Source organism: Loxodonta africana, chromosome 8, assembly GCF_030014295.1.
Source record: "Loxodonta africana isolate mLoxAfr1 chromosome 8, mLoxAfr1.hap2, whole genome shotgun sequence".
Lineage (NCBI taxonomy): Eukaryota > Metazoa > Chordata > Mammalia > Proboscidea > Elephantidae > Loxodonta > Loxodonta africana.
In genome coordinates, this window is record NC_087349.1 from 43,545,693 (window position 1) to 43,563,721 (window position 18,029).

An 18,029-nucleotide genomic window follows, 5' to 3' on the forward strand; every position below is an offset into this window, starting at 1 on the left:
ATCCACCTGAGAATGATCTGTCTTCCTTTGATTCACCACCTGATGTTTTGAAATTATTGAGATTCCAATTCAGGGCTCCTAAACGTTCTGTTCAGGCAGTTACTTGGAGCCACAAAGCCAAAGGCCAGCTCAGTTGAGGGTATTGCACTCCCAGCGTCCTCGATGGGTTCCTCCATCAGCAGGGAAAAGTCAGTGGAAAAGTCTGGTTTTCAGACCCAGAGTCACAGATGCTTTTAAAAAACCTACAATTTCTCATTAAAGGTTAGGTCACAACCCCAACCCTGCACCCTTGTTTCATTTTTGTCCCCCCCGGCTTATTATTATAAAAAATGTTCACACATATAGAAAAGCCGAAATAATAATACCATAGTCACCCATGTATGCACCGATGAGACTGAAAAATTAGTTCCCATTTTGCCATATTTGCTTTATCTATAAAGATGTGTGTGTATGTATTTCTGTACCATTTGAAAATAAGTTTTAGATGCTATGACACTTCATCTCTAAATATTTATCATTTTGCCACATCTTGATTGCGTGACATTGAGCTACTCACTTAAGTTCTCAGAGCCTCATCTTATATAAATACGTATGTGTGCTTTTGCTGAACCATTTGAAAGTAAGTCACAGATAGCATGACCCTTCACCTTGAATGCTTCAGCATGCCTCTCCTAAAAATACAGACATTCTCCTACGTAACCATAATGCCGGTATCGCACTTAGAAAACTAACTATAATTCCCTAAAAGCATCTAATATCCAGTTCATATTCAAATTCCTTGTATTTTTCCCTAGAAGAGGAGCCCTAGTGGCATGCTGGTTAAGTGCTCAGCTGCTGACCAAAAGGTCAGTGGTTTGAACACATCAGCTGCTTCTCTGGAAAAGGATGTGGCAGGCTGCTTCCATGAAGATTACAGCCTTGGAAAACCTATGAGGCAGTTCTACCTTGTTCCATAGGGATGCTACGCATCAGAAACAACTAGCTGGCAATGGCTTTGATTCCCCTAAAAAAGTTTATAGCTGCTTTTTTTTCAAACCAGGATCCTATCAAGGTTCAGGCATTGCATTTGTTTTTGTTGCTTTAGTCACTGTTAATCTAGAACAGCGCTCCCCTACCTTTTTTGGTTTTTTTTTGGTGTAGCATGGCCGTTTAGACTGCGTCACTTTCTGATTTATCTGGTTGTTTGCTCCTGGTGCCGTTGTTTTCCTCCTGTCTGGAAGTTAGATCTGAAGTCTCAGATTCAGGCTCGGCATTTTGGCAAGAATATGGCTCAGGTGATTCTGAGTACTTTGTGAAGCATCTTACCAGGAGGCTCATGATGTCAGGGCATCCCAGTGTTAGGAAACATTCATTTGGTAAGGTAGTGACCACCTCTCACCATTGCAGAGATGTGTTTTCCTTTTGCAGTCAGCATGCCATTCTGTGGGCGATGCTTTGGCACTGAGTGAACCTCCTGTTAACCAACAGGAAATTTCACTGAATCATCTTGGCATCCATTGATGATTCTCGCCTGGATCAGTTATTTCTTTGGGGGTTGTATAGTGGTCGGAGTCCTGGTGGCATAATGGTTAAGAGCTATGGCTGCTAACCAAAAGGTCAGCAAGTTGAATCCACCAGCCGCTCCTTGGAAACCCTATGGGGCAGTTCTACTCTGTCCTGTAGGGTCACTATGAGTCCAAATCTACTCAGTGGCAATGGGTTTTTCTTTTTTTATAACGGTCATTTTCAAATTCTGTCATTCTGACCTTCTACATTTATTAGCTGACATTCTTCTGTAAGGAATACCTTTTTCTTATCAGTGGGGATGAACTGTGTCTTCTAACAAGGCAGAGTAAAGTTTTTCCTTTTAATTGCCAATTTTCAGAGTAAGGAGAATGCCCATGATTCCTAAGCTAGGGAAGAACAGTGTCAAGGACTCAGTACACTAGCATTTTAAGAAGATAAGTGTGTAGTGGGAAAATCTTTAATCAATGGGATATTTTTGGATGGATGGGTGGGTGGACGGGTGGACGGACGGACGGACGGATGGATGGATAGTAGAACTTTGCAGTGCAAACCTCAAGAAATAAACTGTTAATCAAATCTTGCTTGGTAGAACATGAGTTTAAAATCTTGAGATACATTACTTACACACTCACGTGACCGTGTACTTTAATTTAAAACCTGTTGCCGTTGAGTTGATTCCGACTCACAGTGACTGTATAGGACAGAGCAGAACTGCCCCTTAGAGTTTCTAAGGGGTGCCTGGTAGGTTGAAACTGCCAGCCTTTTGGTTAGCTGCTGTAGCATTTAACCACTGTGCCACCAGGGTTTCCATTTTGGGGAATGAAGAAGATAATCACACTTGAAGTAGTCCTTCCCACACCTTCCAACTGGAGCCCAGTATTTAGCCTGGGTCTGGTAAACTGCTGAAGTAAAGTTGCAAACCGTGATGAGTGATACTCCACAGACTGTGAAGTCAAGGCCATGCATCCCTCACTCGCTGACTCAACATAAAGTGACTGAAGGCCCAGGTTGTGGGAGGTCCAGTGTTGGGCTCTTTTCAGGATGTAAAGGTGGAAGAGTCATGGCTCTTGCCCTCTAGGAAATTACCGTGTGAAGTTTGGGCACTCTGATGCAGCTTAGAGAGAGAAATGTGGATCGAATGCCCTGAGATCCAGGGAAGGAAGAAGTTTCAGTCTGCAGTCAGTGAGACTGTGACCTGAAGGCAGGGCTGTTTGGTTTGTGGTTCTATCTCTAGCACCTAGCACAGTGAAGGGTGTAGTGGGAGCCAAGCTAATGTTTGAGGAACATAGGAATGAATGCTTCGTGCAGAGGCAGCATCTGTACTGAGTGTGAAAGGAGGGCTAGGATTTGGACATTTAGGGCATTCCACAGAGAGGGCACAGCTTAAGCAAAGTCCCAATGAGGGCTATAAGTTCCCCAAGAAGTTGCATTTGGAAGAAGTTCTGATGAGTCCTGGATCTGCCGTTAATACTGAGGAGAAACAGTCCATGATTTGTCCTAGTTGTGGACCCACTTGATACCCAAACCAGTGTAAGCTTTTATGAAGTAGAGTTTTCAAACCAGGAAACAGTCTCTTTTTTTGTTTGGTAATATTTGCGTGTTTTGCTTTCTCTGTTTAAGGGTGCTGGGGAGACAGTTATTATGTCTTTCACTTCTTCGGTGTTACTGCTCAATTAATGTCTAAATTCTTTTCTATGACAATCAATGTTGTGCTAGTAAATGTTTAACAATGTGCTCTTTAAAAAAAATTATATATGTATGTTTTGTAAATTTTACTGATAAAAAGGCTGTTTAGCATATAAATTATAAATAATAATAACATATTTAATAGTCTTTATTATAAATTTCATACATTCATTTGATTCTCACAGGATGCTTTTGTTTTTCTGCCTAATTCTTGTATCCCTTAGCCAACTTAAGGTTGAAATTGATAAATAAGTGTAGGTCCAGTATAAATGTTGGTTGATATTTTCATTTTTAAGTCAGCAAGATGAAAGTGAAACAACAAAGACATGTGTTGGAACTTCACTCAATTGTCAGTGACGTGAGTGACTTCCTTGCTGAACTGGATAATAGTTTTCAAGTACTGAAAGAATATGGTCTCATTTTTTTATGCCATTCACGATAGAACTACAGACACAATAAACTTTCTAATTTAATCTACATTATTAAAATTTTCTCTACCACTTTCTTAAATCTAGGTAATGAACTAAGTCATAAATCAAGCCCAGATTTATAGCATTTGATAATTTCTGTAGTGTAAATTCTCCCACCACCATGGCTAATTTCAAGCTATAATGTGATTTTACTGAACATCTGGGAACTAGCAACATGGGAAGAGACGTGCAGTGAGCACACTACTATATGGTATTCCCACCATACAGATAAAATAGACATAAATAACCTCAAAGGGGTCAGCAAACTACGTGGGTCAGCAAACTACAGCCTATAGGCCGAATCTGGCCCATCACCTGTTTTTGTAAATAAAGTTTTATTAGAACACTGCCATGCTTATGTATTTACATATTGTCTATGGTTGTTTTTGCACTACAATGGCTGAGCTGAGTAGTTGAGGAAAAGACAGAATGTCTTACAAAGCCTCAAACATTTACTACCTGACTTTTTATAGAAAAAGTTGTCAACCCCTGCTCAAAGCGTAGCTAATAATAAACTAATAAAATAGGAAGTGATGAGTTTTTGAGTATTTGTTATCTTTGTTTTTATGTAATTAATTGTAAGCTTATATAGCTTAATTTTTAATAATTTAACAAGTGGCTCACCAAATTACTAAAAATTTAATAAAAAGCTATTGCTAGCTTATTCGAACCAGCTCCAGCTCACCACTACAATGCTTTGAAGGCCTCAGCTTTTTAGTGCCAAAAAATGAAGCTGTCAATATTCAGAAGAGGCCAGCAATACCAGACTGGAGGGGGAACCACAATAAGAAGGGTTTGAACTACTCCAAATTGTGATCTAATTGTCCATAGAAATCAGAAGAGAGCATTTTTGAGGTTAGTTTTCATATGATTTTTTTTTTTTTTTCCTCTTAGGGCCTGGGATTTGTTTTGGTTTTTCAAATGAGTTTTCTTCAGAGCTAATTTAAAAACTCGATACAGCGTGCTTTTCTTACCAAATTTTGCAAGCATCTATCTTGAGCCCATTTAGCCCCGACAGCCGCCCGGCAGCTTTCAGAACGCCCACAGATGTTCTGTGTCCCGAGAAAGGCGGACTTCCTGTTGCTGGCCGTGAACGAGAGGAGAGGTGGTCCTACCAGTTGCATTTTGCAGGGGTTTTCCTTTCCGCCATTTCCTGCCGGTTGCCTTTGAATGGATTACAGATGGCCAGAAAAAGACTTCTTGGCACAGTGAGAGGACCAGTCTCCAGCTCTTTGTGGGAAAGGATTTATAACAGGATGGCAGTTTATGCCTACCAAGAACGGGCCTGGCTGCTACAGCCTTGTAAAAAACCAGCTGCCTCTGGAATGGGGTCTGTGGGTACAGGGAACGGACAGGAAAAAGGGGATGTTTACATGTATGTGGCACCTTTTATCCAATGGGATCTCAAATTGCCACATGTCCAAAGATGTTAGGCCCCTACAGAGTTGTTGGTGCCTGGGGAATTATGTACTGAGGTAAGGTTCTTGATGTGTCAAGCTCTTATGAGAAGTATAATAAATCCTCATATCTTCTTGAGGTGAATTAAAGGCAAGTGTGCTGCTATTTCCGTTTTGTCTAGGAAGACCCCTCAGCACTTCTGAGGTAACCCTGCTCAGGTGTACGGCTCCATCAACACTGCCATGAACACATGTGCGAATGGCCCTGTTCAGGTATGCTGTTCAGGGGGCTGCTGGGGGACTCAGATCAAGATGGCACTCTTGTAGCTGTGCCTCTGCAGGGCTGCATTTGTTCAGAGGGTGCGCCGTTTTCTAATTTACACAAAGGTGCTTTATGGACCTACAGAGCCCCACCAGCGATGAAAATCTGAGACCTGGATTTACACGTAGCCTCTGGTGTTTTTGCTTCTTGGGAAGGAGGAGGCAAATGCCTGGACAGAGGCCTGTGGGGAGAGTTGTTATTGTTAGGTGCCATTCAGTTCTGACTCAAGAATGCTGAACTAGGTCAGGATTTCTGGGATTGGATCTTCCTCTGCCAGAGAACAGGACAACTGTGGGCAGTTACAAAGGCAAGGTCTTGGGATCTTCATCTGTGAGATGAGAGGTAAGACCATAAGGTCTCTGTCAGCAGTAGGGTAGCCAAGAGGGCCCGCTGGGAGGATGGTGCAGAGAGCCAGAGAAATGCATGGAGGAGAGGAGAGAAGCAGGGCAGGCTTCTAGGGATGGGGGCACGGATAGGAGACTGAGGGTTTGAAGACTCAAGGCCTAGAGCAAGAAAGTGGTCGAGCTTCACAGAGAACCAGAAGGGGGCAGAGAACAAAAGGCTGTGCAAACAGTTGCCTCACTTGTCACCTCCGAGAGAGTTGGAAACCACAGATCTCTACCACCCCGTAAGAGGGCTGTGTCCAGTGACTTGGTGTCTTGAGTACAGCATGTGACCCCCAGACATGCAGTGTCTCCAGATGGGGTCCCAGGCCCGGCGTTTTGGTGCCTGTAGAGACTTTAGGGGGCAGCCAACGTTGCCCTTCTGCACTTAAAACATACCTGGCATGGCTCAAGTCAGTCAATAGAGGCCTGATTGAGCTACATCCTCTCTGCCAGAGCCCTCTTGCTCTCACCTGCATATCCACCACGGGAAGGCCATTTGCTGTGGAGTCGACTCCAACTCGTGATGAGCCCATGTGTACCAGATAGAACTGTGCTCCACAGAGTTTTCAGTGGCTGATTTTTTGGAAGTAGATCACCAGGCCTTTCTTTTGAGGCTCCTCTGGGTAGTCTCGAACCTCCAACCTTTTGGTTAGTAGCTGAGTGCTTAATCGTTTGTACCATCCAGGGACTCCCATATGGGGACAGGATGCAGCTAAACAAGATTTGGGCCTCTGGGCAGTTGTAGTGTTGTCAGCAAGTGTGGCGTGGTGACCGGCCTTCTCCCACCTTCTCCGGCAGAGGAAACCTCCTCGGCAGGAATATGGCATCACACCTGGAGGCCCTGCTGAGACTACTCAGCTCTCTGCAGGGGCCAGTGGTGGCAACTGGTCTCCTCTGATGGACTGGAAAGACAGCTTACAATAGGGTGGTAGCGAAGTACTACACCAGCTTCTGTGGAGCAGTTTTCTTTGCTGGGTTCTGCATTGTGCGAAATTAGGTGGAGGGCTTGTAGATCAGGGAGTGGAGGTGCTGGGAGATCATGTGATTCATGGGGGTGATAAGTGGTGGTAGAGCTGGACCTGGGGCCTCTTGCAAGCCTCCAGAATCGGAAGATTGAGGAGCAGTGCAGGGAGATGTTACACAGAGGGGCGGAAAGCAGTGGCCTAGCCCTGAAGAAGCACTCAGGGCTGGGAGGAGGAGAAGACTTGAACCTGGAAGAGTAGAAATTCAGTGAACTGAGAAGCCCTATGCTCTAGGCTAGGCACGCTGAGCTGGCACTTATAGAGGGTTTGTGCCTTCATGAGTAAATGCACTTTTATAAATGTTTTTAAATCTTTTTTCTTTCTTAATATAAAAGTGATGCATGATCACTTAGAAAATATACATCAACAAAAAGAAGAAAACCTAGCCTATAATCCTATCACCTAAATTTAACCTATGACAACCCTTTTTTTTTCCTTAGTAGTTTATAAAAGTGAGACGATTTTGTAGTGTTTTGATGATCATGGTGAGTATCTTTCCAAGTTATTAAATCTTCGACTGTGTATTCCATAATTTATTTAGCCATTTTCCTATCATTGAATATATTGGTTGCTTTCAGTTTTTCACTATTAAAAATAACATTGCAATCAATAAATGGATGAATAAATACCCTGCAGCTAAATCTTTGCATACATTCATGATTATTTCCACAGTGTAAATTCTTAGGAGTGGCATGCAAAGTCCAAGGGTGTGTTGTTTTTGAGGCATTTGATACTCATTGCTAAATTGCCCTCCAGAAATATTGTACCAGTTAGCACTCCTATCAGGAGTGTATGAGAGTAGCTGTTGCCTGAATTCTGGCCGACACCTCACCAAAGGTTTAATAACTTCAAATATTATCTTATTATTTTATTATACATTCAGATGACTACTAATAAGATTGAACTTTTTTCATGTATATATGTTAGCCATTTGTGTTTGTTCTTTTGTGATTTGCTTTCCTATGGTTTTTGCCTAGATTTCTACTGGCCTGTTAACTTTTTTTTTATTGATTTTTAAAAACTATATATATATTAAGGCTATTTACCCTGTGGTAGATACAGACCACATGTTTTTCAGGAAATCTTACAGCTTGAAAATTCCCTGACTCTGATCTAACCCTGGAGAATCAAAGTAGCTAGGAAAAATAGAAATTCCCAGATAATTCCCAAACCACATGGTAGGTGTTACTGAATGCTGGCAGGGGCCATCGGTAGTAATAATTATGATGACAAGACTGTCAGTACTAATAACAAAAGCTACCATTTACTGAACACTGTTATGTATCAGGCACTTCATATATATTATCCTTTTAATCCGACTATGACCATGCAAAGAGATGAGCCACCTGGGATAGAAAAAAATTAAGTAGCTCACTTGAGATCACACAGTACGTGGCAGAGCCAGGTTTGAACCCAGTTCTGTCCACCTCCACTACCCATGTGCTTTCTATTGTGCTGAGTTGACTCTCCTTCTCAGGGTAAGCCTTTCTCACCATAGTTTTACAAATCAAGTCTCCCTCTGCTATTTCCACAACCCAATCTGAGGATTTGCTCTAGAAAAGTCACCCTGAGCCCGATTTTATCTGCCCTTGTGGTTGTTGTTGGGTGCTATCAAGTTGATTTTCAACTTATAGTGACCCCGTGTGACAGAACTTCCCCATACAGTTTTCTTGGCTGTAATCTTTGTGGGAACAGATCGCCAGGTCTTTCTCCTGCAAAGCCTCTGGGTGGGCTCAAACTGCAACCTTTTGGTTATGCTTTCCATAGTGTCTCAACTCAACCTTTTCTCTAGGCATTCCGGCTCATGTGATCTCTCTTTGGTCCAGGGCAAGGAAGTCATTTACCTAGTGGAAGCCTTAGGAGGAAGAAAGGCCAAAAGGAATTTGTCTGGCCATTTTGCTACCGATAAAGAAGCCTGAAAGATACCAAGATGTGATTTTTCACTCAGATTTCAGAATTGAAGGCAGAACACACATCCCAATCCGATCTCTGATCTGTTGTCCAACTCCCACTTATCTCACCCATTAAGACATAACAGCAGGTTAGAGAGTATGTGTTAACTAGTCTCCAAAGATGAGCCTGCAGTGAACATGCCTCCCAGTGTGGTCCTCTGTCTTGTTGACCCTGTGACTCCTGTGTGTGTGCTCCAATAATAGCTTTATTAAGATATAATTCACATGCTGTAAAAGTCACGTATTTAAAGTGTATAATTCAGTGTTTTTAGCATATTCACAAAGTTGTGCAGCTATCACCAGAATATTTTTCATTATCCCAAAATAAAAACTCAGAATAACATTCCAGAATATTTTCATTACCCAAAAAGAAACCCTGTACCCATTAGCAGGCACTCCCCATTCCCTTCCCGCAGCTCCTGGCAGCCGCTAATCTACTTCTTGCCTCTATGGATTTACCTATTCTGGATATTTCATATAAATGGAATAACACAAGATGTAGCTTTTGGTGTCTGGCTTTTTTCATTTAGTGTAATGATTTCAAAGTTCATCCATGTTGTGGCAGTGAATTAGTACATCGTTTCCTTTTCATGGTTGAATAATATTTCATTGTATAGATATACCAGATTTTGTTTATTCATTCCTCAGTTGATCCCCGAGTAAATAAAGCAAAGGAAAAGAATCACATGATCATCTCAATTGATGTAGAAAAGGTGCTTGATAAAATCCAATTCCCTTTCCTGATAAAAGCTCTCAGTAAAATTTTTAAAATAATAATAGTAGGGAAGTTCCTCAATGTAATTAAGGGTATGTATGGAACACCAACAACCAACACTGTTCTCGGTGGAGAGAAAGACTTCTTCCTGAGAACAGCGATGAAACAAGAATGCCCATCTTCACTACTTTTATTCTATATTGTACTGGAAGTCCTAGTCAGAGCAATAAGGCAAGAAGGAGAAATAAAGGATGTCCAAATAAGAAAAAGTAAAACTATATCTATTCACAGGTGACATGATCTTATACAGTGAAAATCCCAGAGATTCCACAAAAAAGCTACTGGATATAACAGAAGAATCCAGCAAAGTGGCAGGGTGTGAGATCAACATACAAAAATCAGTTGGGATCTTTTACACTAGCAAGGAGAACTTCGAAAAGGAAATCAAAACAATGCCTTTTACAGTCATCAGTTGATGGACATTTAGGTTTTTTCCCACTTTTTGGCTATTATGAATAATGCTTCTATGAACATTCACGTGCAAGTTTTTATGTGGGCATACATTTTCCATTCTCTTGGGTAGATATACCTAGCAGTAAAATTGCTGGGTCCTTGGTAACTTTGTTTAACTCTCTGAGGAACTTCACATCATTCTAAAGAGGATGCACCATTTTACATTCCCACCAGCAATGTTTGAGGGTTCCAACTTCTCCACATCTTGCCAACAGTTGCTATTGATTTCTTTTTTATTATGTCCATCCTAGTGGATGTGAAGAGGTATCTCATTGTGGTTTTGATTTGCATTTCCCTGATGACTAATAATGTTGAGCAACTCTTCGTGCACTTATTGGCCATTTGTATATCTTTGGAGAAATGTCTATTCAAATCCTTTGCCCATTTTAAAAAATTGGATTGTCTTCATTGTTAGGTTGCAGGAATTCTTTATGTATTCTCAACACTAGACCCTTATCAGATATATGATATGCAGATATTTTCTGCCATTCCATGAGTTGTCTTTTCACTTTCTTGATGATATCCTTTGAAGCACAAAAGTTTTGAATTTTGGTGATGTCTAATTTTTTTTTCTTTTGTCATTTTTGCTTTAGGTGTTATATGTAAGAAACATTGTCTAATTCAAAGTCTCAAAGATTTACTCCCATGTTTTCTTATAAGAGTTTTATAGCTTTAGCTCTTACGTTTAGATCTCTGATCTATTTTGAGCTAATTTTTTATATGGTGTGAGGTAGGAGTCCAAATTCATTCTTTTTCATGTGGCTACCCAGTTGTCCCAGCACCACTTGCTGAAAAAACTGTTTTTTCTCTCTTAAATGTCTTGGCACCTTTATTGAAAATCAGTTGACCATAAATGTAAGGGTTTATTTCTGGAATTTCAGTTCTAATTCACTGATCTGTAAGTCTGTCCTTTTGCCAGTACCACACTGTCTTGATTAATATGGCTTTGTAGTAAGCTTCGAAACTGAGAAGTGTGAGTCCTCCAACCTTGTTCTTTTTGGAGATTTTTTGGCCATTATAGTTCTTTGAATTTCCATATGAGTTTTAGGATCAGCTAATCAATTTCTGCCAAAAAAAAAGGCAGGTGAGATTTTGACAGGAATTGCATTGAATCTGTGGATGTGTTTAAGGAGTATTGACATCTTAACAATATTACATCTTCTGATCCATGAATATGGGATGGCTTTCCATTTATTTAATTCTTTTTTAATTTCTTGAAAAGTTTTATAGCTTTCAGTATACAAGTCTTGTACTTCTTTGGCTAAATTAATTCTTAATATATTATCCTTATGGTATGAGAAAAGGAATGGTTTTCTTAATTTTCTTTTCAGATTGTTCATTGCTAGTTTATAGAGATACAACTGAATTTTGTATATTAATCTTGTATCCTGCAATCTTATTAAACTTGTTTATTAGTTCTAATGGTTTATGTGTGTTCATTAGGGTTTTCCATATATAGGATTATGTCATCCTCAAATGTAGCTCAACTTTTTTACTTTCCAATATGGTTGCCTTTTAATTTTTTTCTTGCCTAATGGCCCTGACTGGAAACCCTGGTGGTGTAGTGGTTAAGTGCCATGGCTGCTAACCAAAAGGTCAGCAGTTTTAATCCACCAGGCACTTCTTGGAAACTCTGTGGGGCAGTTCTATCCTGTCCTATAGGGTCGCTATGAGTCGGAATCGACTCGACGGCAGTGGGTGGGTAATTGCCCTGACTAGAACCTCAAGTACAATGTTGGATAACAGTGCTGAGAGCTGACATCCTTGTCTTGTTCCTGATCTTAAGGGGAAAGCTTTTAGTCTTTCACCATTAAGCGTGATGTTAGCTGTGGGTATTTTGTAGGTATCTTTTATTAGGTTAAGGAAGTTCTCTTCTATTTCTAGTTTGTTGATTATTTTTATTATGAGTTATGAAAGGGTGTTGGATTTTGTCAAATGTTTTTTCTACGTCTATTGAGATGATCATGTTGATTTTGTCCTTTGTATGGTTTGTTACATTGATTGATTTTCATATGTTGAACCATTGTGGCATTCCTGGGATAAATCCAACTTGGTCATGAAGCATAATTCTTTTTGTGTGTTGCTGGATTTCATTTGCTAGTATTTTTTTGGGGTTTTTTGCATCTGTATCCATAAGGGGGAAGCCCTACTGGCGTAGTGGTTAAGAGTTATGGCTGCTAACCCAAAGGTCAGCAGGTCGAAATCTACCAGGCACTCCTTGGAAATCCTATGGAGCAGCTCTACTCTGTCCTGTAGGGTTGCTATGAGTCGGAATCAACTCGACGGCAATGGGTAATGGGTAATGGGTATCTGTAAGGGATTTGGTCTGCAGTTTCCTTTTTTTTTTCTTTTTGATATCTTCGGTTTTGATAACAGGGTAATACTGGCTTCATAGAATGAGTCTTGTGACTCAGTTTTGATCAATAGAATATGATGGAAGTGACATCATGTGAGACCTGAAGCTAGGTAATAAGGAACCTTGCAACTTCTGTCTGAGTTTCTTGGAACAGTCACTTTTGGGATGCTCCTTCTTGGAACCCAGCTACCATGTTATAAGAAGCGGAAGCCACTTGGAGTATAGGCCCTCCAGTTGACATCTCTAGATGAACTCCCAGCTGATATCCAATATTAACTGCCAGCCATGTGAGTGGGCCATTTTGGATGTCCAGCCCAGTAGACCCTTCATATGATTGCAGCCCCAGCTGACATCTGATCCTAAAGGAGAGCTGCACAGTTGAGTCTAGTCAATCCACAGAACTGTGAAAAATAATAATAAATTGTTGTCTTAAGCCACAAAGTTTGGAGCCATTTTATTACACAGTGATAGAGCACAAATCCATTGGTTTCTACCTGACTTGCTTGGCCATACCTTTCTACAAGATTTACAGAAGCGTGTGGTGGTGTTTTTCTTCTTAGTGAAGCCCCTGAAAAATGATGAAATGGCTAGAAGGCAGTAATGAAAAGAAAAAGAGTCCTGGGGCCTAGAACATCCACATTTGGGGTAATCAAGCTTCAAAATGGTGGCCAGTGGGTTGTTTTTAGGAAGACTCTTACCCGACTATACTCTGCTTCTGGCCGTGGCAGAGTAATTCAAAGGCTTACAGTACTCATGCACTAGTCACCCAGGACCACTTTACTGCCCCATTTCACAGGAAGGTTTTGCTTCAGTGAGTGCCCAGAGCTGACATTAGCTGGCATTTCAGGCCATCTGCTCCCTTAGCTTCCTGAATGGATCTGTCGTATGGCACTTATCCTTAGCTCTCCAGCCTTTCTCAGGCTTGCAATTGGTTTACCAGCTGAGCATTCAGAGCTTCTCGCTAATCCCACTTTCAAGTCTTTGGACAAAGTTGGGCTGCCATTCTAAAAGTGGAAGCTGCCTGGAAGGCCACAAAAGAGAGACTCAACCCAATACCCAGCAAAAAGAGGACAGCAGAGTGGACCTCAGATGGATATGAAAGCTTTTGTGGGCCAGTGCAGCCTTCCCAAACCCCACGCTACCCTTAAGGGCAATCATTTGCTTGCCAAGGGAGTCTGTCTGGTGAGTATCAAGTTTTCGGGCAGCAATCTGTAGGTGGATCAGCCTTGTGCACTTAGTCCAAGCCAGTGCCTTCATTTAAGAAAAGGGACCCAAGACTCTGTATCTTTTATCTCATTTCTTGTAATATCAAGAGCATAGAATGGACTGCACATGGAAAGAGGCTCAACACCATTAGTCATCAGGGAAGTGCAAATCAAAACCACGATTCACACTTCACGTTCACTTCAATCGATTCGATTCAAACGCATAGCAACCCCACGTGTGTCAGAGAAGAACTGTGCTCCACAGAGTTTTCAATGCCTGACTTTTCCGAAGAAGATTGCCAGACCTTTTTTCTGAGGTGCCTCTGTGTGGACTCAAACCTCCACCCTTCCGGTTAGCAGCCAAGCACAGTAACCATTTGCACCACCAGGCACTCTTCATATTCACTATGATGGCTTTTTTTTTTTTTTTTTAAGAAAATAACAAATGATGGGGAGGGTGTGGAGAAATTAGAACCCTCATACTTGTACAAATGTAAATTGTGCAGCCACTTTGCAATACAGTTTGGCAGTTCTTCAAAAAATTAAACATAGAGTTACCATATGATCCAGCAGTTGCATTCCTAGGCATATACTCAAGACATCTGAAAACATAAATATCCACAAAAACTTGTACATGAATGTTCATAGCAGCATTATCCATAATAGCCAAAAACTGGAGTGAGAGGGGACCAAATGTCCATCAATTGTTGAATAGGTAAACAAAACGTGGTATGTCCATACAATAATATATTATTCAGCCATAAAAAGGAATGCAGTATTGATAACATGCTACAACATAGACAAACTTTGAAAACATTATACCAAGTAAGAGAAGCCAGACACAAAAGGCTGTCATATGATTCCATTTATATGAAATGTCCAGAATAAGCAAGTCGATAGAGACAGAAAGTAGATTAGTGGTTGCCAGGGACTAAGGGAGAAGGAAATTGGGTGATGGGAATATTCTAGAATTAGAGAGTGGTAATGTTTGCACAACGTTGTTAATATACTAAAAACCACTGGATTATATACTTTAAAATGGTTAAATGGCGAATTTATGTTATACAGCTTTTGTCTCAATAAAAAAAAAATTAAAGATGTAAGAGTCTCTGGGTGGTACAAATAGTTAAGCTCTAAACTACTAGCCGAAAGATTGGCAGTTTGAACCCACACAGAGGTGCCTCAGAAGACAGGCCTGGTAATCTGCTTCCTCAAGATCAAGGCTTGAAAATCCTATGGAGAAGTTCTACTCTGCACACATGGAGTCGTCATTAGTCGGAATCAACTTGCATGGCAACTAACAACAACATTGTTCTTTAATGGTTCTTGCTGTAGGATGATGATCTACACTTTTTTCCCTGTAAAGGGCACTTTCCAAGGCAAGATGGGAGACTAGGCAGAGAATAGGTGCTTCCCACAGTAGCTTGATGCTGCATGAGTATGGCCTGGGATCCAAGGAATTCTGGTCCTCCCGCTCACATTCCAGCTGGGCAACCTCAGGCAGGTCACTCAGCCTGTGAGCACCCTCTGTTGTGTAATCAGCTGCCATTGAGTCAGCTCCAACTCACGGTGAACCCATGCACAGTAGAAGAAACATTGCCCAGTCCCGCAGAGTCCTCATAGTCACTAGTATGCTTGAGTCCATTGTTATGGCCACTGTTTGTTTTAAGTACCTTCCAACACAGGGGGCTCATTTTCCAGTACTATACGGGACAGTATTCTGTTGTGATCCATAGGGTTTTCGTTGGCTAATTTTTGGAAGCAGATCACCAAGTCTCACTTCCTAGTCTATCTTAGCCTGGAATCTGTCCACCACTGGTGACCCTGCTGGTATTTGAAATACCGGTGGCATTTTTCCCTTCAGGACAGCAAAATACAAGCCACCACAGTACGACAGACTGACAGACAGGAAGTGGACTCCATGTTTAGTCATCTCTACATTGGAGATCTTTCTTTAATAAACACTTATAAAGTACTCACTATGTGCTAGGCATTATTATAGACCCCATTTTTCAACTGGGAAAACTGAGGCACAAGGAGGGAAGTACTTACCCAAGTCAGACAGCCTGCAGGTGTCAGAGCAGGGTTCAAATCCAGACAGTTTGGCTCCAGAGTCTGTGCTCTCACACTGTGCTCCACGAGGCCTCCTAGGAGTACCTAACCCACCTACCTCATGTGGTTGTGGGGATTCAGTGTGATTATACGTAGTGAGAACCTCCTATAAACATAAATGCTATACAGCACACAGAAGGCCCAGTATTACTACTACTTCAGATATTAGCAATTAGCCTAATAAGAAAAACACCTGGGGCTTGTCTGCCCTAGTGATCTGTCCTGGCCCCACCCTAAATGCATTCCTTCTGGAGTTCACCAAGGAATTTAGGATTGCCATCTCATGTCCTGCTGTAGTCACAGAAGAATGTCCCAGAGACCTTTCTGGGAAGACCCCAAGATTCCCATGACTCCACGGGTTCACTTGAGAGCAAAGGCATTCTTAGAGACCAGCTGGATCCTGTAACTCCTGATACCAGCTGGGGCAGGTACACCTGGAGGGGTGACCTCACCCCTCTGGTAAGTTATTTGTTGCTTTGTATTTGGAAGGGGGCCTGTGGGTTGGATCAAGCAGGGAGTACACCCCACTTCCTTCTGGGGGATCCTGGTCCTGGAGTTGGTGGAGATGCAGGGGAGGCCAGCAAGGGCCTGTGGGCCAGCATCTGACAACTGATGGGTGAGAGGTTTGGAAGCTGTGGGAGGTGGGATGCATGATCCAGAGACCATATAAAAGGTGGAGCTGGAAGCCAGATTTAGCTCAGATTCTGTCAGGGGTGAATCTGGGGATCAGAGAAGTTCAGAAAATATGGCAGAGAACTGGTGTGTTGGCAGGTTGGAGTCAGAGGCATTAAACCCACCTGGCTTTTTAGCCCTTGCACGGCACAGGCTGGCCCCTGGCAGCCACCACTCCCCTCCTGCCTGCAGCTCTGCAGACTCCACTTCTACTTCCCCACAGTGGCAGACCACATACCAGCCCTCATTATCTAGAACCTTCACAGCAGCCTCCTGACTGACATCTCTCCTCCTAGTTACTGCTTCTTCCATGCAGCCTTGCTGTCTCCAAAGCGATTTTTCTAAAACTCAGATCTAATCATCACTCTACTCCTTAAAGCGTGTCAGTGGCTTCCTGGGTCTACTGAGCAAATAGGCATGCGGACTTCACCGTAGTCCCTGCCACCACCCTCGTCCATTCACCCTGGCTACCTGCAAACCACCCTCTCTTTCCTCTGCCTCCGGCTTCTGTCTGGGTCCACGTGGCTACTTCCTGCACATCCACTAAGGCCCCGTTCAAATGCAGAAACCTGGCATGTTTCAGGTGTCTCTCTTATGGCATCTATTACATCATATTACTGTTTCTTACTCAGCTTTCTTCCTGGTGGGCTCTGCGTTCCTTTAAGACAGGGCCCGTGTCTCATACATACTTCTCTTTCCCATGCCTGGCACATAAAAAAAAAAAAAACTGGTTGCCTTGGAGTCGATTCCGACTCGTGGTGACCCATGTGTTTCAGAGTAGAACTGCGCTCCATAGGGTTTTCGATGGCTGATCTTTTGGAAGTAGGTTGCCAGGCCTTTCTTCTGAGGCACCTCTGGGTGGGTTTAAACCGCCAACTGTTTAGTTAGCGGCCGAGCACATTACTGTTTGCACCACTCAGGGACTCCATCTAGCACGTAAACCAAAACCAAACCTGTTGCCCTCTAGTTGATTCTGACTCATAGCATGTAGTGGGTGCTTAATAGGTGTATTTTCACATGGCGTCCCAGGGCTGAGTGCAAGGAGGTGTACACTCATTCGTCCTCTCTTTCCTGGCACTGGTAGGACAGGTCTTGTACATGGGGCTGGACCCAAGGTTGCTATCACTTGTGGGGTGTTTGAGCTCCTCCCTCACTTCTGGGTACAATGAGCATGCTCAGTTCACATTCCTTCTAGGAAATACTGACTGCCTCTCACCCCAGGGGCTGTGGGCCAGCCAAGAGAAGGGGAGAAAGAAGAGAATACTCATCTCATTCTGCCCTTGCGTTCTAGCTGCCTAACAACTGCCGTTCAGACACCCCAGGTGGACCATCCAATAAAGGCCAAATGGCCAAAACCAACTTGTATGTGCTAATCAGGTACTGGGCTGAGCCCAGTCCAAATGGGGAGGCTGCCAGCATTTCCACCCACATGCCCAACAAGTTGGGAGCGAATCCAGTGACGAGTGTGCTGGGCTGAGGCGTGGAAATCCCCGTGTTGAATTTGGAGTCCTTAAGGCCAGGGAGAGGTGCCAAACCATCAGGCAACCATCTTCCAGTGTCAAGGTTTGATTTTCATTTTAAGTGCACAAAATCCTCAAGCTTGCTTTCTTTCTTTCTTTCTTTCTTTTTTTTTTTGCATGCAGCAGCAACAGCTTCCTAAAAACCTCTCTCCACTGAACTGCTGCCCATAACAGCATGCCATTTGGCCTTTGTAA

The 18,029-nt window shown here is 42.5% G+C and overlaps 1 protein-coding gene across 7 annotated transcripts in view; it reads left to right on the top strand.

Moving 5' to 3' along the window:
• Positions 1–18,029, top strand: part of ATXN7L1 (ataxin 7 like 1) — a 287,096-nt gene that overhangs the window by 14,371 nt on the left and 254,696 nt on the right. Inside the window, exon 3 of one of the 7 annotated variants that reach the window (XM_064289857.1) lies at positions 5,242–5,332. The exons of the other annotated variants lie outside the window; for them this stretch is intronic. Within the exon in view, the coding sequence (XP_064145927.1) occupies positions 5,311–5,332 (22 nt within the window). The 5' untranslated portion in view covers positions 5,242–5,310. The remainder of the gene's footprint in view (positions 1–5,241; positions 5,333–18,029) is intronic. 7 annotated transcript variants of the gene reach the window in all.